Source organism: Clupea harengus, chromosome 13 (assembly GCF_900700415.2).
Source record: "Clupea harengus chromosome 13, Ch_v2.0.2, whole genome shotgun sequence".
Taxonomy (NCBI): domain Eukaryota; kingdom Metazoa; phylum Chordata; class Actinopteri; order Clupeiformes; family Clupeidae; genus Clupea; species Clupea harengus.
In genome coordinates, this window is record NC_045164.1 from 14344356 (window position 1) to 14370972 (window position 26617).

The 26617-nt window shown below is 43.3% G+C and overlaps 1 protein-coding gene across 5 annotated transcripts; it reads right to left on the minus strand.

Moving 5' to 3' along the window:
* Window positions 1-216: 216 nt before the first annotated feature.
* Window positions 217-26521, minus strand: tet1 (tet methylcytosine dioxygenase 1). Of its 5 annotated transcripts, XM_012838626.3 has the most exons (12): window positions 26423-26521; window positions 23953-25571; window positions 12675-12725; window positions 7042-9253; window positions 6676-6766; window positions 6258-6351; window positions 5810-6018; window positions 5024-5174; window positions 4714-4803; window positions 4314-4451; window positions 3794-4124; window positions 217-3569 (listed from the first exon to the last, which is right to left on the minus strand). In XM_012838626.3, the coding sequence occupies exons 2-12, from the start codon at window positions 25429-25431 to the stop codon at window positions 2473-2475; spliced, it is 5943 nt and encodes a 1980-aa protein (XP_012694080.2). In that variant the 5' UTR covers window positions 25432-25571; window positions 26423-26521; the 3' UTR covers window positions 217-2472. The 5 variants fall into 5 exon arrangements, with proteins under 5 accessions (XP_012694080.2, XP_012694088.2, XP_031434735.1 ...); XM_012838634.3 differs by lacking the exon at window positions 12675-12725; XM_031578875.2 differs by lacking the exons at window positions 23953-25571; window positions 26423-26521 and adding an exon at window positions 19540-21948.
* Between the last annotated feature and the right edge of the window lie 96 nt (window positions 26522-26617).

Sequence of the window (26617 nt, forward strand, 5' to 3'; positions counted from 1 at the left end):
AGGAACCTCAAGTAGGCTTCTCTGCAAAGAGAAAATCAGACCAAAAAAAAGTAACCACCAGGTGTGGGCTCAGGCCCAATCGGCGGAACTAGACCTGCTGTATCATGCCATGTGGATTAGTCTGTGCTTAGTGGATTTGTGTCCTTAGTTTTTAAAGAATCTAATGTGTAGTGACTCATACCTTAGATGCTTAAGAAATACGTAGAAAATGAGACGTTCATTTCCAATTTTTTAATAATATGAAGTAAACTTAAGGAGTTGTGTGTATGTATATCTAAAGAACCGTTGTTCATCGTAGACTGTACAAAAAAAACATAATGCATATGACATATATTTGACATACAGTTTAATTATATTTTTTCTCAAAAAATCCAAAGCATTGCAAGGTTGATCAGAAAAAGGTTTATGACCAGGGCAAGACAACTAAAAAGTGCAAGTGTTTGAAACAGTAAATACAAGTGATCTTTTTAAATCGTGTCTCATGACCCAACAAATGCCACAGAGGTCATGTTGTATGATGACCTGTCACACAGGCATAGTAACCTAATGTTTGAATGACATTCTTCACATTTCAGAGGAAACATAAGACTAAATAACCGAACTCAGTCAGGAACTCAGAGTAGGATTGAATTTAGCTTTGTTGTTACAAAATCAACACTAATATAGAAGTTTGCCATAAGTCAGTTCAGAGCAGGTACCCATGCCAAATGACATTGCAATTAGTTACATGAGTTTGTTTCTGTGTTGCTGATACAGATGGGACCAGAGAGGAAAAGTGAACTAAAAAGCACCACTCACTTGTGATTTGTCATTGACGGCATTAGATCTGAAATTTAAGCACCTCTGACTTTCTCTCTTGCTCTGTAATAAGCTGCCACCTGAACAGTAAACATTCACCAGTACAGCTTAATGGCCATGTGCTGACCATGTGTTCTGAGGGTGACTGAAGTCTCAGTAGACAATAGACAAGTCACTGCTGTCGTTCAAGTAGGTGCTGACAGATGGTTACTACACTTGTTTCACTGGGAGAGCGTGGACGTTCATTTCATCCACAAACAGTATGGTCACTTCACTTTTGACAGTTAAAACTTGTAAAGACTTGTCATTCAACACATATCATTTTTGTTTGGAACTTACATTACATGACTTCCTCAATCGTTGAACAGTTCCATTGCTAGATAGGATTAGATGAATGTCACAAAATCTAGCACCTTGGAGAAGTATAACTTCTGATTTAGATCAAGTAAACATTTTGCCAATCTTCCCAACTGATCTTAACCAAAGTCTTTTTTTTCCACACAGAAGGTTTCACTTCTGAAGTGAAAAATTACAGAGTGTAGTAAACAAAGGAATAATTTGCATGTGAAAGTACAGAAAGTATTTCTCATAATTTATCTTAAATCATAAAATCTACTCTGCAACATTAATCTGTGAAGTGGTGTCACATGTCAAGAGTTTATTAGGGGTCTTTAAAGCACCAGTGACAATCATACATTAAATGAGTAGATATTTCTGACATCTAGGTGTGATGTTATTTCCTTCAAGTTATGTTCAAACACTTTGGGAATTGTAAAACCTTACAGGTTGGAAATCTACATGATTGTGCCAGTCATAAAGTGTTTTATAAAACATCTGAAACTTAATGCAGCATATAACCATATGTGATTATTGCTTTGATAAGTACGCAGTGTGAAAATTAAAAGCACCTACAAAAAGCAAAAGTACTGTGAAGGGGATGACAGACGTGATGGTAAAAGCATGTGCATATTGGAAATTTATATTTTTCAAGTTGCTCTGAAAGTAAAAGTGCTTTTAAAAATGACATGTACAATGAAAACAAACCATGACAGCCAAAACAAACAGAATACGTAGCATGTACCTTCATTACCAAATGCATTACAGAAGTAGAACAATGAAACTGAAATGCTACATGAATGTTTTAAAACAACCACCTATGGTGATACTTGCTATAAGTACTGTATATTTAGTTTTTTATTTCTCATGTAATTACCAGTCACTGCTACAATGGCACCAAAAATAATTCATTACTTTACTTCAGAAGAGAGCACCCACTGCTTAAAAAACAATGTTCATTCTGAGTGTTTCCTACTCGCAAGTAAAATGTTGTTTTACATAGTACAATTGCAGTTAACAGGCTTGCACCAGAAATTAAATTACAAAATAGTTTTGACAATGATCTGAATAAATAATCACATTTTATGCTCTATTTCATGTCTTTGTATAAAACCAAGTCTTCTGAAAGCACCATTTCTTTACAATATAAAACCATCAAGGACACACCAAACTCACAGTAAAAAAAAAAAAAAAAAATCTTTTTTTTTTCCAACAACATTTTTAAAAAGCTGAGATGAAACATAATTTGACAATATCAATGCATTAAAAACACAAATGAAAGAGTAAATTGATTGAGGTAAGGCAGTAGCATAAACGAGTGATGGTGGAAAGGAGCAGTCACATCCAGCGGTTGTAGGGGCCTGTGACCTGCGTCAGGGCGTAGGGGGACACTGTGATGACCCTGTCCTGTGGGAGCGTTTGTGCCCAGCGTGTGGGCACCTGGGCCAGCTCTTTCTCCTCAGAGCAGGACTCCTCTGTGTCCTCACTTGGGCACTCTCCTGCTGGCCTGCCTCTCCTGCCATTGGCCTTGGAGGGGCTCAGCAAGGGTCCGACGCCGCCCCCCAACGCCAGCCGCTCGGCCTCCTCCTCTTTTTCCCGCGCCTTCACCGCCATCTTGGCCTCCCATACTGCCAAGCCGTGTCCTGGCTCATTCAGGTTCTTGTGCTGGTAGAAGACCAGTGAGATGCGTGTGGGGTGGCTGCGGTTGGGCCGCAGTATTGGCGTGGTGGCGTGCATCTCCCGCCTGGCACACTCGATGAGAATGGAGCCGTGGGAGGGTGCCACTGCCACACCCCCGATGTCCCCATCCATAAAGTTATGCTCACTGTCCGACCACACCTCCTCGGCCTTTACAGCCTCGGGGATGAGGGGAGTCTGGGGAGGGAGCGGGCTGCCCTGATCGCCAGGAGTGCCCTGTGCCAGTGGGCCCCGGTGGTACCCGTTGAGTCTGCTTTGGAGACCTTCAGCTGGGTGAGGGTAGAGCGAACGCGGGGGCGTGCTCTCACCAGGAGTGGGGACTCTCAAGAAAGAAGAGCAGTGCACCTCATCTGGCTCTGACTTGAATGTGTGAGGGTGAGGGTAGTCACGGAAACCCTTTGTGGTCAGGGGGGAGACAGCCGGCCGAGGTTCCAGCAGTCGTTGGTCAGAAGGCTGTGGACACCCACTAGGCCTGGAGTCGTTGTTGTAGTTCCATGATCCTCCTCCGACAAACCCACACTTGGGAGAAGATCGGCTGGACTCATGTGAGGAAAGTGCTTCCATAGGCTGGCTGTTGGCTCCAGGAGGGGTGGGATACTCACGGTTGTGGTTAAAAGGGTGTGAGGGGTTGTAGTCCAGTGGATAGTTCCCCACACCTGTTGTCCGCAGGGGGATGGAATATGACTGAGGCTCTGTTTTGACCAAGGGGGATGGCTCCACAGAGTTGCTTTTGTAACCTATGAGAACAAATTACAGTTAGACAACTACTATAGGTGAGAAACTGTTTAAATATTACACAACCTAATGAAGATGCACCAAAATAAAGATTTGAAAAGATCTGAGGTATTCTGATCACTTAACTCACTGTTAAGTTATGATGTTATATATATGTTATATATATATTAGTGTCATATATTAAAAGCACCAAGCTCTAACTGAATTTGATGGGACAGTTACAGACCTCTGTCAGGAGTCCCCTTGAAGAGCTCACTCTTGACTTTGCCTGGGGTGGTCTGCTTCTTCTCCTGGTTGTTTTGTTGTTTCTCTGCAGAGGCTTTCTTGGCGTCCAGGCGCCTCTTGCGGGCCGACTTGACTGGTTCAGCCAGCAGCCGCACCTCCCTTGGGAAGGCCGACAGCACCTGCAGGGCACCGGTCTGCATCTTGGCCCACTGGCCCTCCGCTCGGCCAAACTCATCCGTGTCAGAGATCTTGTAGAGGGGCAGGACGTGCAGCTGCTCATCTTCTGGTACATTCCTCACTGCCCGGTTATCCTCCTTAGTTAAAGTGCATACCTACACAGAGTAGAGGGGCTATACAATCAGTCATCTAAAAATATCTCTTCATGAGGAAATATTTAACACATTTAACACATTTAACATGCACTGTTCTGTACCATACTGTATCTGACTGCATGCATATTTATCTGGAGAGGTTGCATAGGAACTGTGATTATCTGTTGTATACACAGCTTTGTGGCTTACCACAGTACTCCCGTTGTTCATGTTGTGTGTGTCCCTGTGTGCGTGAGCACAGAAGTCCACGCATGCTGTCACCCCAGAGAACGGCTGACCCTGGTTCACACCCAGTCTGCAGTCTCGGCCCAGATGCTCGTTCTCCACCTGTGAAGCAGGGATTCATTTGCATAACCCATTCATTCATGTCTCTCCTAAATACACCCTTTCCATACAGTGGATTTTACATTTGCAAATGCAGTGTTGTGTCATACTTACACATTTTGTGGTAAGGAGACACCACCGTTGTTATAGGAAATGTCCACTAAACTCATGACATTACATAAGACATACATTACAACAGTATTAAGGCAGTACCAAACTGGCTCAGTGACAAGGGCACTCCACGCCTGAGGGCCTGGGGACTCACCTGGTTTTGAAAGGCCTCTGGTGCAAGCTGTTTGTACAGCGGGGCTAAGTCTGTTGCTAGGTGCTGAAGGTTATCGTCCAGTTTTTCCTCCTAAATAAGAATGACATCCTGTCAATACTGCAAACACATGAATGCATTCACATTTTCCTAACGACAAATAATCAAACTGTTGTGACAATCTATGGCCACTGGGAGGCACCTAATCACACTGCTCGCATTTGTCATTGTACACATACAAAAAAAACAGAAGCAATAATCTCTACAGTGTATCTTTATGGAGATGCTGTCATGCCTATGAAGCCTTACTCACCTCCTTTGGGTAGTCTCCAAGCAGTCGGAACTTTCTGGGGATCTTGCTGCGAGCAAATTTGCAACCGTTGAAGTACATACTCCAGGAACAGCCAAAAGAGAAGGAGGCTCCACAGGTCTCTGGGTCTAGGCCCTGGCACGCACATGTGCGGCTAAGTGAAGGGGAAATGGACAAAAACAAAAGAAATCATTGGTTAGAATACTGTGAAGTATATTAGGTTCCCATTTTACAGAACACCAGAAGTTTCTGTGACCCACACTACACTTTGAAGACAACTTCAGACTTATTGTTCTTCTTGTGGCAACTGCTCTGACTTTAATTTTGCATACGCACTATAATTACCTCATCATACAATAGCGCATGTTGCCTTTGAACAATGATGTCTTTTTTTTTTTTTAAACTTTGACAATGGGCTCAGACTCTATGGCACTAAAGTGGTGGCCATGGCCAATAACACGCTGGCAGAATACGTTTGTACTCTTGGTACTGAAATATAAAGGATGAACTGAAAAAGCTTGCCTAATTTGAATAAACATCTGCTGCTTTGTCCGATACTGTTGCATATATCATGACTTCAGTTCACCACTTTTAAAGGCAAGGCTTTTAGTCTGTTGAGTCTTGCCGATTTGTACATTTGTTGATTATGCCTGTTGCCACTGCTCTCAAAATAAACGTTTGTTTTAATCTGCGATGTCCACCATGTAATGAAACTGTCCAAAACAAACCTTCACATAAACATGCACACTTCTCATGCCGCACAGAGGCCCAGGCAGAGGCGCTACTCACTCTTCGTTGAGGCCGCAGCGGCGGCTGGTGGGGGAGCCATACTTGCACAGCGTCTGGGTGAGCTCATGGTACAGGTGGTCGGCCACGGTGCGTGGGATCCCCTCCCAGGCCAGGATGAGGATGACCACCACGGCGTCCTGGCAGCGGTGCCCCGTACGATGGCGCACCAGACACAGCAGCTTCTCCTCCTCGCTGCCCCGCCGGATCACCTGCGGTGAAACAGGAGGCCCGGTCAATCATGGCTCAGAAATGATGGAGTTGTACTTAGTTAAGACTGAAATGATTCAGAACCATAAAGAGAACATAAATATGAATAAATACTAAATACAGATAGTCATAAATATTAAAGTTGTCTGTGGATTATCTCCATAGCATGCATGGTATATGAGGCTTGTTGCAAATGACTATTACAGTTGAATGTTAACTGCTCAAGGAGAGATCATGTTACCCATTTGGCAATTGGGCAGCCCTGAGAGCTGCGGCCTTCTTTGCCAGTATACACCACGACTTCCACACGCACTGCCTTCCCTTTCTGTCCATACCTGCAATCAATCCACATTATTACGCCTTAAGCATTATAACCATGGTTGTAACAGTAAATATTTACTCAAGTTCTTTAAACTCATTTAAGAATCAAGCTATTTCATAAGAAAAGTCATTGCTAGTACCAAGTCAGCAGTCAGTCTAAACAAGGTCCTCTAAATCTATCAAGCATGGTACAAACCCCTCCTGTACAGTCACCCCATGGGCCTCTCTGAGAGCAGGGCAGGAGTTTCCTGTCATAACTTGCAGAGAGAGTGTATCAGGCTTAGCAGCGCTTTCCTTTTACAACAGTCACTGTAAAGAAAAGAGCTCCTGTGTTCTACCTGTTCTCCATCAGTTCCCTTACGGCTGCTACACTTGGGCCCGATCCAAGGTGTGTGTAGAACGGACCTTCCTCTTTCTCTATGATTTGCTCTGCAAACAGATACAAGATGAAAGTCACTTTGACATTAAAGTAGTTCCTCATAAGGGCACAAACCTATCTTGGGGAACTGGTAACGTGCAAAATGAAGAAACAGATCAGATTCTTTCTGTCTTAAGTTTCAAATTAAACAACTTGAATGAAATGGGTGAAATCGAAACATTACGTATTAGGTATTAGGCTTAGACATAGAATAGCTGTAATTAGAATTATAATTATAAAATGTACTGTAAGGCTATCACATTAACCAAAAGAGTGCCTGACCTACCCATGCAGTCACAGGTGGGCATCTCTATGTTTTTTTTGGAAGGTGGAGTAAGTAAATTCTTAGTCGGTGTATCCAAGAACTTCAGAGGGGACTCCAGGAAGCTGTTGAGTGTGTCCTTAGAAGAAGTGTGTTCTCTGGCATAATCTACCCCTGTTTCTACATTTATAGTCGACGTCGACAAAACAGTGACCGAGCCAGATGTTTCCACTTTGTAATACGCCTCTTGATCTTTGCAAAGCTGTTGCTGGTCATTGGAATAGCGGCTTGTTTTGCTGTCTATGCCAGGTTGGTGGGTGGAAACGGCACCAGGAGAGCTGGGTACACTGGGGTGACCCTGAGGCCTAGCACTAGGATTCAGCATATCACAGGACCTGAATACCTGAGAAATCGACTGGTTTCCACATTCACGCCTCCCCTCCTGTGCACCGTCTCCGTGGCCATTCTCTTGGATGTGATGTCCATTTGGATGTAGCATTGGGTGTTTTTCATGGGAATGATTAAGAGTGTTGGGTCCTGTTCTCAAATGGCTCATACTGTTGTTGCCCAGGCCCAGAGGAGCCTGGGACTCCAAGTGCTCTCCCTTGAGGGGGCCGCTGAAAGATAAGAGCTGACGTTTCTCCCGTTGTAAGTGTGCTTCTGCAATGTACTTTTTTAAGTCTATTTGAATCTGGGGAAGAAATGGGTTCCTTTTGAGGTTTAAACTCATATTCTGCTGAGAGAAGGCTTTCTGACCCTTGGCCTTAGGGGGAGTCTTGCCATTGGGTGTTCTTCTAGATAGAGGGGTCCTGGGGTTCGTCAGAGACTCGCCCATGGGGTCTCCATTCATCTCAAGTGCTTTCTTTTTGGAAACTCTGGGTTTTGAGGGCATTGTTTTCACTCTTTTCAAAGGGGTCTTTTTCAAGTTTTGTGCTAGTGAATGACTGTTGTACTTGATGGCCTGAACAACAGGCACTCCCTTTGGGGGATTATTCTCTGAGCATGGGGAGAGATGGACCGACGGTGTCTGCTTTTGGCGAGACTCAATTATAAATGCAAGCTGTGCCAACTGCATGGCCACCTCCTCCTCATCCTTGTTCCTCGAGCTTCTGCCTGGCATTCTCTCCGACTGCTTGTACTCCTTAAAAGTGCCCTCTGACTTCTCCATTTTACAAAGTGCTTGGCCAGCTGTCTGCTTCAGGCCTTTCTCTGGGATGAGGGGTAGCTTTTCACAATCTGAACTAGCTTTCAGGAGGTGCTGCAAAGACAGCTTGTCTGAAGTGCATGCGCTGTGGTGGCTGGGGTTACCTTGCCTGTTTAAAGGGCTGTGAATGACTGAGGTCTGGTGCTGTGATGAACTGATCACGGAGACCTTGTTTGAAGCAACATCTGACATTGATTTAGCTTCCAATAGAGGTATGTTTCTTCTTGACGAGACGTTTGCAGCTGTTTCGCTTTCTGACCTGGTATCCAGAATACCATTTTCCATTTTTATGGGAATATTTTGAGGCAAGGCAGCCAGTTGAGTCAGGGCCTCGATAGCTATGGCCTGCTCCATGCTTAGGTTTCTCTGCTCCACCAAAGACTGAACACTTGGTAAAGGACTCCCAGAGTCATTGACACATTTGTCTGAGTTGTTTTGCTCCAGGAGTGTGTCAGTGAACGGACTGACGCAAACAGATTTCTGATATGACTGGTGTGAAGAGTCCTCTGGTTCGGTCTTCAATGCGCACACAACTGAAGGTCGAGGGCCGAAAAACCTCTCCTCCAAGGCCTTTCTATCAGTTAGGGAAAAGCATACCACAGCTGCCAAAGTAGACAGTGCATCCTCATAGCCATCACCGCTTTCTGAATGTGACGATGTCTGATTTTCTGTAAATACCCACGGCTCCTCCATCTTGATTTTCTTCAGTGGGAGGGCCTTGGGTGTGGCCTGGGAGAGGACGCCGTCCGCTCTCTCGAAGGACGGGGAAGCACACCCGGCATCCCCACCTACGTGGTTCCCAGAACCGTTAGGTAAATTCAGTGAAAGGCTCTGACTAGTAAGTGCATCGGTATCTGAGGTCCCAAGCTCTTTCTCCAAGAGGGGCGCTGCTGCACCCTTCTGGGCTGGAGGGAGGGCATCCAGCGGGGCAGTGTGGCCTTGAGATGAGTCACCCTCTTTCTCTTCAGCCGCAGAGGTGTCCTCCATCTGCTCCACCTTTGTGCCATTTACTGAGATCCCCTCCGTCTCAACCTGGGCCGGAAAAAAAGAGAGAGAAAGGTTGACTCAACAAGTTTGGCTCCAACATTCTCCTGCAGAATAGAAAAAGTCCCTGGGCCTCGTACGACAGCCGGCGCCACAGCATGGTCACGAAGTCTGGGAAATGCCCAAAGCTCTGTTTACAAATACTGAAGCATGACCACTGCTCTGGACAGACCTTACATTGGAACTTATTTAACAGGGTTATAAGACAACAAGAGAAGAATATAATGAAGGTTGTGTTGAGACCAAATATGTATGTGAATAACAATCTTATTTTAGCAATTCTGTGATATCAACAATGAGCTTGTCTCTTTGCAGTTTTACACAGTCTTTCCTATGCATGTACATTCAAAAAAAGCTTGATATGTTAAATTTGTATTCTTCGGTGACAGAATCCACAAATCCAGATTACAAATACATCTTGATAAAAACATCTTTAGTGAAATGCAGCACAGTGTATAACTTTTGAGGCTAACAGGATCAAATAACATCCTTCCATTGTGATCCTTTGGTTCCTCAACATATTGTTGTTAGTAAAGACAGACAAAGCCTATTTTCATGCATACAGACAAGAGGAACATGACAGCAAGACTGCAGCAGAATGAAAACAAACAGAATAAAATGTCTGCAACGTGCAATGCAGACACATGCAATTATGTGATCTAAAACATCTCAGACTGATTTAGAGTACCAGGTTCAGTGATTACAAATGTAGTCCAGAAACGTTTTTGATGTGACTAGACACATGTTGTGAGAATGCTTGCAGACTGGAAAGTATCACCAGAATCATAAACATAGCTGCTTTTGGCCGAAACCCCCACTGACACAAATCCTAAACTTTCTACAAGATTATGTTAGAAGAAAGCTACATGTCCAGAGTAATCTAGTCTGATACCATGATACAGTAAGGGGATTAAACCCTACTGTACTTCCATTGGCAGTTTGCAACAAGCTTACCATATATAGGAGGGAAAACCCACAGGTTAGCCTATTTCACACACACACACACACGCACGCACGCACGCACGCACGCACGCACGCACGCACGCACGCACGCACGCACGCAGACACGCACACACGCACACACACACACACACACACACACACACACACACACACACACACAGGTACCAATAGCCTTCCACTAATTCAGATGCCAAACAAGTACAAATCTCAGCATTATAACCCATGCATGCTTCCCATGCCATCTGAAGAAGGCACAGTACTCACAGACATGTGTACAGGTTTGAGGAGCAGTTTGACCAAATCAGTTTCCTCTCTATACATCATGCCTCACCATGGGTCAGAGCTTCATAACTAGAACACCTCAACATCTACTGTGTGTTAGCTTTTGGTTTGAGCACAGCACACAATTAGATTCTCTTCTTGTGGTGTGTGACTAAATTCAGCTAATCTGATAATATTGTCTTTATGCGCTCTCCTGCACAACGTCTCTCCCTTTCACTAAGAGAAGACTGATGCAAGAGCCTGGCCAACCCAAGCGTGAGGCAATCGTTTGGGAGCCTATGCAACTGTTATCTCTCAAATACAAAATGGGGAAAGAGGAGCAATCAACCACTACTGCTTTCATTCAGTGGTGAAACACAAAATAAGCAGTCTGAGGCCGATGAAACACTTCTGCTGACCATCTTTGGTAGATCAACGCAGCTAGACTCTTTCCAAAGGCATACTTTCAACATATCAGGTCCTAAAATTAGTCTAAAAAGTTATTGTAGCATTGAATCGTTCTGGAATCCCACTCAGCGATGGCAGAGCAGTGCTGTGGTTTAGTCTGTGCTAACACATCAGAAGTGGTGAAGTGTTACATCTGAGTTGTGTCCAAAGTCAAGTATTTATGGGCAGACTAACGGCTTAAGCTAGTCTTCAATCTTCAGCTTACATACATTTTGACCTAAAATTGTATTAAATCATGAATATTGCAACTTTTGGTAGAATCAGTGATATTTAGCGTTTAGAGTGTTGTTCAATCATCTTTTCTGTTGCTTGAGTTTCAAAATAAATCTTTTTACTTTGAATGTCTCACTTTAGTGTTTCTAACCATAAAACCATTGCAGAAATGTCCTTTAAGTAAAGACTGTAACACTCATGCACTTTTAAAGCACACAGTTACCCTAATGGTAATTATATGTGATCCCTTGACATTAAAGTTCTGGTGCAGTTCTGGTGCATTTCACATATTTTGCCATACATTTTAAAAGCACTGGTTTAGTGATTCATGGCATGGCACAACTCAGGCACAGAGAACCGAAATGCTGTCTCTTTGTTCTCTGCTTAATGTGCCTGTCTGGGCCAGTGAAAGATCACAAAAAAGACACTTGACTTTCACTTCTGTTTAGTGCAGCACCTCTCTGTACCCCTTCACATACAAAATCATTCAAGCACAGTGACACATCCCGTACCGTACACAGTACCATGCTCACACGCAAGCATACACAATGTTATACTCCCCAACACATATTCACTTAAAAAATCATTCAAGAATACAAATACATGCTCTCTTACACACAAACAAACTAAACACACATAACCAACACATAACCCTCCCCCTAAACACACATGGACACATATCCCCCCCCCCCAACACACACACACACACACACACACACACACACACACACACACACACACACGGCAACAAAAGGGCTGTGACTGCTCGTAGAATCCTAAGAAGCCTCCCCAAGGAAGGGTTACTCGGGGAAGTCACAACAGAGGGAGAGAAGGGGATAGTGTGACTCTCTCTGCATCATATTAAGTAGAAGTGCATGGAAGATCAAAAGCACTCCCAGTTGTTTTAAATCTTATATGAGAAACATGAGTGTCTTACTACACGGCCTTAAATAAATGGCTTTCATAACTGACCAGGAAAGGGGAACAGAAGGCTTTCTTGAGTTACTAAATTGGAAATAAAGCTTTATGATGTTTCACATTTTTGAAACCTGCAATTTCACAATATAACATGTATATTTAAGACACATTTATCACGTCAGTGCAAACTGCTTTCAACCGCATACAATCAAATGTAGCAAGAGAACTAACTAATTTCTCAAACAGAGTTGTACGTGCTCTGTAATGGGAGGTAAAAAAAAACGTGCTTCCTTCCTGATGTGTGCAATTCTCTGAAGTCTCAGTGAGTAGATGCTTCATTCATAGAGTGTACCTTTCCTGCCTCTCAACTTGGTGAAACCGCGCCGTAAATAATATAAACAGACTAAACACGGCACAGGTGAAAATGATGCCACTACACCAGAGGAGTTGCCAGCTACAAATACTGCATTCCTCTTTCAAAAGAACAGCAGGTGCCAAACCCGCACTGTTATTTGCCAAAAGAAGAAGAAAGAACCACAAGCTACATGCGCAACCATGGCCAGAAGGTGAAAAAAAAAGAGGTTACCTTGGAAACTCGTTTCTTTTTCACTAGTTTGGCAATATCCTTGCTGCCCACCTGAAAAAACGGAACCAAAACATAAGTCATCGGTGACGGGTGATAATGTGATACTATACACACACACAGGCAGACACATTCATGCATACAAATATTCATACACACGCACAGGCACACACAAACACACACACAAGAGGCACGCAAAGGCACATATACTGAGCGTCTGGTCCCAAGAAGACAATGGATTTACAAAAAGCCCAGGATGGTTGGAGGGGGGGGGGTTACCTTCCCTCTCCTCAGAGGCAGACCCTCAATTTTGGGCAACATATCCTAAAAGGTAGCCATCTTGCCTCCTTCAGCTTCAAAAGAATAACTGGCTACAGTAGCAGATCTTTCAGCGGACTGCCCAGGGTGTCATGATCAGAGGGCTGAGGAGCAGCCACACACTGCTGCTGCTGCAGACGCGTACCGCATGCCTCTCGCAAATGCAGACGGCACCTAGTCAGCCAATCGCGTGGGGACGTTAGAGGCTTGTAAATTATCTTCCATGCCTAGACCCTCCTAAACAAAGGATCCCCTATGTGGGCTTTTACTCTACAACTCCGCTCGCAGGGAAAGCCCCAATCTGTGGAGTGGACTGTCTGGAACTGGACTGGAGTTGGAAATAAGGATTTACTGAATGAGCTTGGCCTCAGGGTCAGCATTAACCTCAATTAACACTTCAAATCAACTCGCGCACAGACGCACAAGAATAAGAACACACACAAAAGAACATTTAAACCTCAATAAGTTATATTATGTCCTGAAGTAAAATATTGTTTTTAAGAGTGTATGGTTGTGTTCTTGTATGTTTACACTTCAGGGAATTCAAATCCTTTTTTTGAAATGTGAGGTTCTTTTTCAGGCCAGTTAAACTGCTAAAAGAGACCTTTTCAAAAACTGAGTACTGGGAAATGTGTATCTTGCTAAACTCCTGACATTATTTCGGAATTGCAATGTCTTTCTTGAAACACATTTAAAAATATTATTTCCTAGCAAACTGCCTGACAATTTAAAATATTATCTGCATTAGTGCATTAATCTAAACGCAGAGCATAATTTAAGTAATTTTACAGATTTATAAAAACATATTAGAGCACAAGATCACATTTAAAACACGTTAAGGCTCGACAGTCCAAGGGAAGGCATCTCATTATAAACATACACACACACACACACAGACACCACTGCTGTGTTGTCGCCTTGCTCTGTGTTCAAAGTGAGTGTGCCAACACACACCCTTACCGTGCGCAGTACGGCATGAGTGCCAGCCGGCAGATTGCGTGAGTTTAATTCCTGTCTGAAGACAAACATGTGGTGGCAGGGGTCACGCAGGGATAAGGGAACACCACCAACACTCGCTAGCAAGATAGAACACCATCCAGATCGCCTGGCATCAGCACCAGCACCAGCTACACAAAACAAACCATCCCTCTGTGTCTATTACCCAATACGGTACTTCTCACACACACACACACACACACACACACACGCCCAGACAAACATTCCATCAGATTATACCTGTATAGGGACATTCCAAACACTAAGAACACACAGAGGAACAAGACAGTTGACAGTTTACGGTGGAACAGCAAACAGACAGAGAGGAAAACAAGACTGAGGATTCAATGTCAATGGAACATCAGAGTACTTTACCTCGATATGTAAAGGCTGTCAGAGGCAATCGCACAGAAACTCTATTCCAAGAACTAGTAGCTGTAATGAGTCGTGTTTCCCTGTATGTTTTCAGAGGCGGTATGACTGGTTTCATACTTTAGCATGCCATCCAGAACTGGTCAGGCAAGATTACCAACGGGCAATAAAGCTCTTCTCCTCAGCATGTGAATGGAGGAATCAGCGTTATCAACTGTAACCACACGTTTGAGAGAGAGAGAGCGATCACAATTTACTGTCATGAGGGTGGTGTGAGTACAACCACTTTGGATGTTTGGTGGACACAATGAATATGGACACGATGAAATGTCAACACATGATCCCGCAAAAATGTGTTGGCCACAAAATGTTTTAAAACCACTGCTATCCCAGAGTACTGTTTATACATTACTCTCTTTACTTTACTGTTGTTTCTCGCACCTTCAGAGATGAAACATTATTTCACATTCATTTAATCTCTTGCCAGTTGAAATATATGAAATAGAATGCCACAATCAGTAATAGCAAGTAATCGCATAACAGAAGTGCCTTACACCCAGCCAAGTCACACAACATACACCTCGTGTCCTGAATTATCACTCAATTGTCCATTCTTAGTATTCCTTGTATATTTACATGCCTTCATTAGAACGTGACCACCAAATATCTTCCAAAAAGAAAGATGGAGAAGAACCCTTTTGTCTCTGGAACTATTTAATACCAGTACTGACCTGTCTGGCCAATTACTTCCTTAATTTCACATTAACTGGCTACTACAAAGAAAGAGGTGCAGCTGTTGAATCTTTTAACAACCTACAGTTGTGAATTTGGGTCTCTTGAGTGTTTGGATTCAACATTCAACTAGCTGTGCAGATTGGTAATGTGCGCGTCAAAAGGTAGCCCATAACAACCTTTCCACGTTCTTGGTCTCACTCCATAAATGTGCTATAATTGCTTGGTCTTAAAATGTCCCATATGTTAGTCTTTAACAAGCTGCCCGGCATTCATTAGCTGACAACACTTCAGGCATTAATCATTCCCCTTTCAGCGCACTGGCAAACAAGGTCCAGGAGTATGTATAGGTGTCATCTGGCACAAGGCAGGTAACGGTGCACCACTGGCAGTGTATTCCTCTGTCAGGTGTTTGGAAGGGAATGGATCCCCATTTTGTCTTCAATCGCCCGGGGGGAAAGAAGGGATCATGGGGCAGTTAGATGCATAAATTGTAGGAAAAGAGGTGGCTACATTTGCAGGCTACTTACAGAAGCAGCTGGTGACAAACTTGGGAAAGCATGACTCCATGGCTGGATCAGTCCCCAGCTGTCACACACTGTTAACAGCACCTAGTGCCACAGTGAAAATATGGAGGCCTGGAATCTAATCCACAGTTTAAGGGCACATCGAACCAATAAATGGTGTCTTAACTGTGTCCTTTGCCTCATTCAGTGGACACCTGGGGATGTTTATATTACCCACAGCATCTAATCATAACTTCGGACAGCTGAGTGCTAACATTTGTGCTATCCTCTAATAAGTAAAGCTGTATGTGATACAGCAGCATCTATGGCACAATTTTTGGTATGTTAACATAAAAATTGTGTGAATGTATTTACAAAACTTTTTTTACTAAAAGCACGACTAAAACTTGTGAAATAGTGATAAGTTAAATCATGTTGTGATCATCAACACATACAGATGAGGTCAGACAGTTGGGATGGTTGAGCATGCTGAACCATAGCATATGCCACCCCCCTTACTTATCACCACACAAGCTTAAAGGGACATTTTTCATGAACAGGAACAGCGACTATTCCTATGAGCCCAAACTGAATTATGTTGGGCTCAGTACTGTACTGGACATCACTGCACATGCCACTTCTACACAAAAAGTGTCTCTAAGTACACAAATGCATTAATTACGTTAATCACAGTCTACACAAAACAAAAACTTATTTAAGTAAATTTATACATGAATCTCATATTGTAGGTTTTAATGATATTGTGGCTAAAAACTTTTAAAACTGATGATCAAATAGCACATTTTGAACTGTTTAGCTGACTTCAACCATTTAACTGACATTCTAATTTCAGTTCCCATGAAAAAGCGGTTCTGTGCCTGATAACCTCCAAATCAAATCTTTTCAGACACACAATAAAACTGAACTGTTTTCCCAATCTGGATTAAACATTAAAACGTCTTTTCCAACATGGTTCCTAAATCATGTCCAAAATCATGTCCAAAACTGGTTTAAAGAGCCCACAGTCCAAGGTGCACCAATCCAACACACGCACATACTACATCTAGCCACTGAGGGAGTTTTGCTTGGTAGGATTGGCCAGCTTTAGGATGGAGGGAGATACAATCATCAATCTTTGCTTGTAGCTGTTGCCACAGAACAGGGCCTCGCCTCTCTCTCTCTCAAGAGACGGTTCGCCCCAGGTTTGTGCACCTTCTTTATGGCTGAGTCAGGGTTAAGAGTAGTCCAAATGTAGACAAAGAGTAAACAGAGAAAAGCAGGGAGCACATGGCGCTGAACTCACATGCTCCAGGATACGGCTACAACTTGAAAGGGGGGGGGGGGGGGGGGCATTGGATCCTGTTTCAGTTTGCAAGAGAACAGGTCATAAGCCAGAGATTGCTTTGATGGGAAACAGATGTGGGGTATCTGGAGAGGCCAGAGGCTGAAGGAGTGCAGAGCAAAAGGTCTAGTGGTTGGTGCATTGGTGCATTGGTCTGGTGCATTGGTCTAGGGCTGGTGCATTGGTCTGGTGCATTGGTCTAGGGCTGGTGCATTGGTCTAGGGGCTGGTGCATTGGTCTGGTGCATTGGTCAGGGGGCTGGTGCATTGGTGTAGGGCAGACCTGGGCAAAGTGCGGCCCAAGGGCAATTTGCGGCCCGATGGCTGTCCCTGTGCGGCCCGCGGAGGTCAATTGTAAATTAGGAATACTTGTACTTATTATACGGCTCTTAAGAATGTTCCAAAAAAATCCGTTGATTTGAATGGGCCAACCCAACGTTCGCAGGTCTGTAAATTCACTGCTGCGAAAAATGTATGACTGGTGTCATTGGCAACGGGTTTTGTGCTTCTAATTCACATCTTTCATATCATTCCGCAACGCAAGTAGTCCGGTCATTTAACGTAACTGAAAGTCATTGAAACTTGAAGTCAGAAGATGGGTTGCTTCGCATTTGCGTGAAGAACTAAACGGCAACAAAATCATTAAAAAGAGGTATTTTGGAGAAATGTCTTCTATTGTTTTGGCAAGTAACCGTATAATAAGCGGGATATTTTTTTATTTCCGTAGGCTTACATTCGTGCGTGTGGGCGTGCCTGCGACCATTTGCGCTGATAAAAATTGATATTACTATTGATTTGTATACTTATACTATTGCATTGCAAGCTTGCTCTCGTGTGTGTGTGTGTGTGTGTGTGCCATGTGTAGCCTATTGGTCGTCTGGGAACACCTTTAATACTGCAAAAATGCTCATTTTCAAAATCGTTTTGGTGAATGTTGATTACATGTTGATTAAATGATGTTGGCGTTTTTACTATGCCTGCACCACATTTTTTTGATAGCCTAAATGCAACATCTACTCTTACCAGTAGCAGTTAATCAAAACCATACAATTTAATGTTTATAAAGAGATACAACTTATATTGAGCAGAATTGAGTTCAGCCTATTGGTCCGGCCCTCCACAACATTCCCACTATCTCATGTGGCCCCTTGAGGAAATTAATTGCCCACCCCTGGTGTAGGGGCTGGTGCATTGGTGTTGGGGGTGGTGCATTGGTGTAGGCCTCTAGGGGGCTGGTGCATTGGTCTAGTGCATTGGTCTGGTGCATTGGTCTAGTGGTTGGTGCATTGGTCTAGTGGTTGGTGCATTGGTCTGGTGCATTGGTCTAGTGGTTGGTGCATTGGTCTAGGGGCTGGTGCATTGTCAGGGGGTAAAGTCCCCATCACTGGTCTGTTCGGACCAATCTGGATGGTCATAAATATCATGAGCACAGCTACATGTTTCCTCTGAAGTCAGTAATGGAAACCTTTATTCAAGGTGACATACTGTACACATATAACATATCATGTCAACCAAATATACGATGCTCTGAAAGTGTCACAGTCATGAATAAGTAGAAAATACTCTTGTACATGTTACACAAGCACAAATTAGACTACTCTACAGGATTAGAAGTGCATGGAGTTCACATAGCAGTAAGCACGGCTGTGACTAGCCTATCAATACTAGCTTACGATTAACCAGTTCTCTCTAAGCTGATTAAGATAGCCGCACAGGTGCATCAGTTAGAAGGGAAGCTGCAAAAGGTTGATGTCCAAAACCTCTGCTGAATACATGAAAATGATTAAGTGTTCTGTTTGTGGGCTGAACCTCATACAGCCACAAAGTATTAAAAGGGCCTCTGCTGTATATAGTCCACTTTCCATATACAATCGCATTGGACCTAACCCAGCATTGTTGATCAAATGCAGAAAAGGGACATAAACTGCTAAAGAGCAGTGGTTCAAAATGTACTTTTCTGAGATCACCAATGAACAGCAAATGTCAAGCATATTAACACCTCTGGATTACAACATGAGATTGAAATTCCAACATAGTGCTCAGCTCAGAAACTAATCCAAAGCAAAAGTCTGCAAAGCAAAATGTGATGGTCTTTCTTTTCTTCCAGTTTAAGTGTTTGATTCCCAGTCTGTCTTTGTTCGTCCCCAGATAGCCATTGTGAGGTCTTACCAGGGCACAGTGGATGGATTCTATTCAATTTGCCAAATCAAGTGGCACAGCTTCAAAGCTGAGACTCAGAATCAGCAAATCATGCCACCCAACAACTGGACAGGGGCAGAAAAAGAAAACCAGGGGGAGAAAAGGGTCAGAATTACAGCTAGAGTTCTTTGAAAGTAAAACTTGTAGTAATGTTTTCTGTATCTAAGGGACTATCTCTTTCCATTGGTTAGTTTTACACCTACCATGCAGCTATAGAAGGGTGTGCAACCATTTGTGTTCCGCACTCTGTAACTAGGTTATATTATATGTTTGTTTAAACTCTCCAAACAAAGCCTTACTTCATTTCCTCTATAACAAAAGTATCTGACACGCTTAGAAATGACATGAACAATACACATGGGTCACAAAGGCTTTACAAACTCCATTGAATTCAAAATGCTTACCTTTTAGTGAGATTGAATCCAGTCTTTCTCAGAAGACTACTACAGACAGGCAGAAGGATCCCATGAGAACAGGCATCACTACCCTGCTGCCCTGACTTTCTGAAGCTCCAGACCCTCTACCTTCAGCTGCAGCTACACTGTTTACATTAGCCCAACAGAGAGAGAATTTCAGCTCATTACCACCATTCTATCCTTATGCAGAGTTGGCACTGAGTGAATATATATTTTTTTTAATGTATACTGGTCTCAGTCCAAAATTGCCGAGGGGCCAACTAAAATAAGGGAACGTCCCACAGCCCAGGAGTCCCTCTCAGAGAGCTGCTCTGAGGGAGCAAACTCAGAAGCCCTCCTTCAGGAAGCATAGCAATGCTAACTAGCTTCTGCAGTGCATCACATGGCCACAGTGAATGCTTCTCACAATGACATTTCACGATTCCCACACCCTCTCCTTTCCTGCCTACTGCCCCATCTCACATGCCTGGCACGCTCTCTTCAGTCACACTCTCTCTCTCTCCCTTACTCTGTGTGTGTGTGTGTGTGTGTGTGACTATGAGAGAGAAAGAGGAGGGAGAGAGAGAGATGGAAATAGATAGGATGAGTGTCTACTGCCTATCAGCCCGATCGCCTCCACTTCAAAGTCAGTAGGATCTTTCTGCTTCTCCCAAAAGGAACAAACAGTTAACAGAGGTGTTAAAATAACAACTAACACTGAAGCAGGAAAACAAGCTAAGTTCTGAGGGGCACTTTAATAGCTCAATTCCACTGAACCTCAACTCCCTGTCTAATGTTGCGTATGAGAAAACATCCAATGGCCAATACTTTCTTTCATTCTTAAAAAGATTCACCTCTAGAGTTGTCATTAGATAAATCCCTTCTTACATGGATGACTTGCTCTACCAGCTGGGGTCCTGGACACCCATAGTCTACATGAGGACTGCAGGACTCCGATACTTCACTGTATTCCATGTCGCGCCGTGGGCTGAGACGGTGGCCATGGACAGGCAGGTCACGCCTATTTGTTCAGGATTTCCTCTCACACTCCAGAAACAGAAAGGGAACTCCAGCCAGCCAGGGCGCCAGTCCCAGTCCTGTAGTCCTATGTCAGTTTTTAAAAGCATGTGCATTTATTGTGTCTCATGACATATATAAGTCATAGGCCCATGAAGATGTGTACATCCCCTCTACACATCTAACCAGCCAACTAGATAACAAGCATGTAATGGCCGTCTGTAGGCCTATATTCTGCATCGGCTACGCAACACAGATCGGTGTCCAAGGTCACTGTGATATGGGGAACCATGGCAACCAAGACATCTCTGACATGTGATCATGACACAGCCTGTATGTGACAAGTGAGGAGTAGGTCAAGCTTGCTGTTAACACATGTGAAAGCAGCCCCAGAAAATAACAAGGAGTAATTGTAACATGACTATCCAAATATATCCAGATTTATGCACTTTTAGCCTTATATGGATATATACTGAATTGCCATTTCTTGACTCAATCACCTTGAGCAATATTTAGAGTATGAATATAGTTCAGCTGGTTTCATATTTACATCATAGTAACCCCATGCATCATTGCCATAATAGAACATTTGGCAACACCCACAATCCTCCCCAAGTGAACAATTGTTTTCCTGGATAGGCAGTGAATATTGGGCCGTGCCAAGTAAAACTGTAGATGATTCTTTGGGATGAAATCCCTGTACTTAGGTTAGTGTGATATCAGTTCACATCTGCTGACATGTCTGTTAGCATGAGGTAAGCAGCCAGGATTACACAAATAGACTGGGCATATTACAATATGAAAACGGATTTATTTAAGGAAAAAAGCCTAGTCAATCCTTACACTCTATATGAGAATCCTGCTCGGTCAAAAGTATCACTAAGGGAGAAACGAAAGCCTCATCTTCACTGCATTGCCTCACTATCCCAAGAGACGGGAAAGTGCTGTCAGGAGTGATTGAATCCAGACCAGCTAGAATGAAAGCGGCTCTTGCCTGTTCAATTTGCCTGGTTTCACTTTTTCCTATGGTGCCAAGCAAAGCAAACCCCTGCACCCTTCACAACACAAATTGCGGCAGCTCTGTCTCAATGGCACACTGAAAGGCACACTCAATTGCACACTAAATGTATGCCCACAGGAGACTTACTTTATCCTGCTAGTACTACTGTTCTTTCTTCATGTGGTTTCAGTAACCAAAGTGGCTGCGATGGGTTCTCGGAAATGGCAGCTGTGACAGAACTTTTCCTATCGTTAGCAAAGAAATCCATATAATGGCTATATACAATAACATATAATAATATTATCCACAATATACTCAAGGATGGTGTAAAATAATGCACAAAGCACCATTTTGTTAGACTAATTATGACATTATGAATTATGAGGTCTGTTTTATCAATTCCTTTGTATGTCTTGACATGCAAAGTAATTGACAATAAAGCTACTTTGACTTTGACTTTGACTTTAGAAAGTATAAATGTGGAGATTCACAACAAAATTTGTAATACACCAGTGGATAAGTCTTGTTAGCACTTAGAAATATGGCACTGATGGTGACCGACAGGTTACAGCATGGACCGGAAGAAATATGCATGCTATTTCAGCCCAGAGGGCAGTCGTGTGCAGGAGCACTGGCAGAAAGAAGCACTGGGATATCTGTCTTACATCTGCAAATACTTAAAGAGAAGTATATGAAGACATTTGAAGAGGAAGCCCAATCCAATTCTCGAATGAATGTGTTTGTTGTAATGACATGTAATGTCATTGTAAGTTAACCGTGACAAACTACAACACTAACATCTGACAGTTGGCAATTGGAGTTAGGTGTGTATCGACTATTCCTGACTACTCTGCTGAGACTGTCATGACTAGTTGTGCACAGTTGTGTGTTTTGACCGGTAGTACACACACCCATTGTGGTATTACACCTGTCAGGACAAGCCTAAACCATTGCTGCTGAGGGATTAGGGTGAACAGCACTTTTGGGCTCCATAAATCTAGAGGCAGTGACTGTTTAACCCTCAATGTGATACAAAACATTGTGTATACACACGATTAAAATATTGTGTGCATACTATGATGCTGGGCAGAGTGGGTTTTCACCACAAATTATACTGCCAGTTTAGCATAAAAGACTGCCCTGTAATGTTTCAGTTATTAAATAAAAAATGCACCATTTGGAGATATTTACTCCACAGTCTGTGGTGGTATTTGTGGGTGCTATTGCTCTCTTTAGTCAAATAGGACTAGGTAAAAACACACATCCACCAGGATTATTCCTCAAAATAATTCAATAATGCACAGGCAGGAATAGCGTAATGTCAGTTATGGGAAAACAAACCGGTTCCTTTGTTGTTTAAATATACTCTCCTTCTCTTCCGTTCCCCCATGACATGCACGCAAATACAGTCCCCACAGCAGAGTGCAACATGGACACTCTCCAAAATTCACCCACTCCCTTCCTGAATGGGGAACACTCCCAAATAGTCGGACAAAAATGTCCCTGACAGAAATCTGACCACACTTAAAATGACAGATGTGATAGCGGTTGAACATTAACCTACATTTCAGAGTACCAAATGATATGTTTACAGAGCTGGTATTATCTTGTCACTATCGCCTGCCTTCCCATACACAATCATGCACATGAGCACACATTGGTTTACACACACACACACACACAGACAAACTCTGTCCCTCCGAGGCTGTGGTGAAAAATAGCTGCCCTGAAAACAGTTGTCTTTCCACATGAAATATGTTGCCACAGGTTCTCTACGGAAATAGCGGCATAGTATGTCTGTTCCACTGACTCTTCCTGCTTCCTCTCTAAGCCACCAGTAAGAGTGATCATGAACCAGGAAGCATGGATGGAGAAAGATAAAGGATGGGGGAGGCTCTTATGTATGGAGTTCTTTCATTCAGTTCCACGCACACACCACCACGTGCGTAACTGACAGCAGCTCATGTGATAGGGCTTTCCCCAATAACAAGGGCCATCCTTGCACCTCATAGATGTCTCAATAACCCCAGTGGCAGAGCTGTCTCTGAAACACTATAGTTGATGTGATAAGGATTTAAGTCTTGTCAAATTTCCACAAACAAGCTGGCTGCACATTTAACAACAAATAACTTTTCAGTACAAAAGCTCTTCTTCTAGAACCCTAATTGTAGAAAGAGCATGTAGCTGACTGGTTAATTTATTTGTAGTACAGAGTAAGTTATAATGAGGTGACATCAAAAACAAGCAATGTAGCAAAAACAAGCAATGTAGCAAAGCAACACCTAACGCCACAGCACATTAAAAAATGAAAGTAGAGGCAGACTGAAACTATCAACACTCTTTTGATTCCCTCTAAGTGAAACTTCAAAGCATTGTTCTCAACCATGTGAACACAGGTGTCTCACCTTGGCAGCAGAAGGCCTTTTCTTTAGCTCAATGCACTTCCTGAGCTTGCAGATCTGATGGCCTGTCTTGCGGTTAAGGCAACAGCTACACTGGCCACAGTTGACCTTACGGAGGCAGGGCTCGCAAGCCTTACACCGGCTCCTCTTGGATCTCTCCCTCTCCTCATCCGGACCCCTCAGGAAGTGCTGCATGTCCTCCTCTGACAGTGGAAAAGCACCTGAGACTGTCGGCTCCAGAAGGGCATCTGGCAGCCCGGGCTCTGACTCTGTGTCGAAGGAGGACTGTGTACTCTCAGAGCTGCTGGTGGGCTTGCTATCAGAACAGGGCAAGATCTTTGGCACCAAATCCAGCTCCACCGCTTCAGTGCTACAGACATTAATGTTTGTGGATTGAAGTAATAGTGAATCTGTCTCCTTGCTAGGCCTGCCCTCTGAGAGCACAGGCTGATCTTTGGTGTTTCCATCCACAGTGACATGAGGTATTCTGACTTCCACAATGGGACCATCTGCACTTTCTTCGAGAGGTGATAACTTTGAGGAAGTACACGAAGGGGAGGGGTCAAAAGAGACATTCGGTGATGTTGGGGGGTTTGGAGTGGTCAAAGTAGAACTACACAGAATGGAACATGTCTGTTGTTGAAGTGCAGCACCATGGCAACCAGCCTCGTCTGAGCCTAACACAGCCTCATGAGGGGATAATACCAGTGGGGATTCGACCGGGCCTGAGGTATCTGCGTTTTTAAAAGGGTCCTCTTCAGAGGTTGGCTCTGATGAATCAGACTTATTTGCACATATGCTTTCAGGGTCTATTCTGTCTGGATGCTGAGGGTCAGCCATGATGGATTCAGACTCATTGGACTTGCCACTGTGGTCAGTAACCGGCTCCTCCTTGATAGAAAGGACATTAAGTGTGTTGTCCTGCTCCACCATAGCTAACTCAGATCTCAAACTACTGAGCTGATCGTCACTTTTAATGCCAATCAATGCCTTCTTCTGCTGGTTGGCATTGCAGGAGTCAAATTGCTTTGCCACCCACTGATTCAAACCCCGAAGCTGCCGACATTTTTCCTTGGCACTCCGTCCTGTCTTGTTCGGTTTCACATCCTGCAGGACACTCTGGGAGAGCTGAGTGCCTCGAAGGGACTTTCTTCGGCCTTGCAGGTCTACAACCAAACCAAATTGTGTGGCTGACTTCACAGAGTGTCTGAGTCGTGTGGATCTTGTTCTAACAGGGTGGAGGTTACCTCTGTCTGAGTATCCTTGTGAGGCATGATTGGCAGCCTTATTGATGGCAGGGATCTTGGCAGTCTGGGCCTTCGCAGTGGGCCTATTAGATACCTCTGATGTATTTTTTGCTGTCTGCCCCTTAGACTTTCCAGGATTAATAGTGCGCCTCTTGACACTAGTGGAGATCAACTTTTTATCATTTCTTTTCAATGGTGGATGCAACTTTTTGGGTTTCTTGGGAGTAGGAGGCATAGCTGATATTAAGTTGAGTAGGGAGGTGCTGATATTGGGCAGGAGGCATGGGCATCAGATTTGCTTGGATTGTTAGCAAAACACATGAATGTGTTGCACCTCAGCTTCTGCTCATTGAGGAAAAAACTGTGTGAAGCATTCTGAAAGAAATGGTAGAATTTTTATATTATACACCTGGCACAACCCTTTATTCACAATTGAAAATGAGACTACCAGTCATAGGTGCCATTCATAAGAATCCAAAAATATTTCAATTATATCACCAACAGGGACACAAGGAGATGCATGAAAAAGAGTATGCAATCTTTTCAAAAACATTTGAGAAGCACACTTTCAGGCTTTGCTCGTCTCCAAGTTCATTGCTTGTCATGACAATTAGACCTAGAGCTTATTTCCCTATCTCAACCACATTAAAGGCTTGTTTCTGCTAATTTATGGTGGTAATGAGAAATAATGGAACTAGACCTATTTATTTAATGTGCTTCAAAACTGTCTTCAAAACTAAGACGCACCGAGTCTTTATTTTAAACATTTAAATGGTTCAAAACATTTAGGTCCTAGTAGAAAATTAGTTTGCTAACATAGGCCCATGGTAATAAAGTTCTTTTTCACTGATTAAAAGCGACAATAAAATGACCAGAGGTAATCAGCAAGTGTTTTGCCCGTGAAAACAAATTACATACATTTAACTTGCATACACCACTTGACACATGTGTTAATTTCCTTACAGAAACGGACTTTACAACTTCTGTCTTACCTAGCTATCATGTTACTTTGTGGTTGCATTTGCGTTGCGTTGACTATATCAACTGCTAAAACATATATGAGTTTCATGTACTCCCTTAAATATTAAACACTGCGCGGCAATGGCACTTGATGACATCAAAGTAGCTGTTAACAAAACTATTGCCATAGTTTTATTTGGAAAATATGGCAAGAGGGTTATTTCACGAACGCTCCCCTTTAAAGTCAGTTGAAATACTTTACATACCGGAGAGACAGTTGCACTGTCTGAATTGCTAATAATACTCCGCTCCTGTAAGACACTGGTGATCCTTGAATATTTTCTCTTAACAGTTAGTAGGCTATGTAACGTCACTCCTATACGTTGCTATGAACACAAGCAAGCGATGCGTTATACATGTGGTCTAAATAGTTATGGCGCTTCGTACGTTTTTCCATAGCG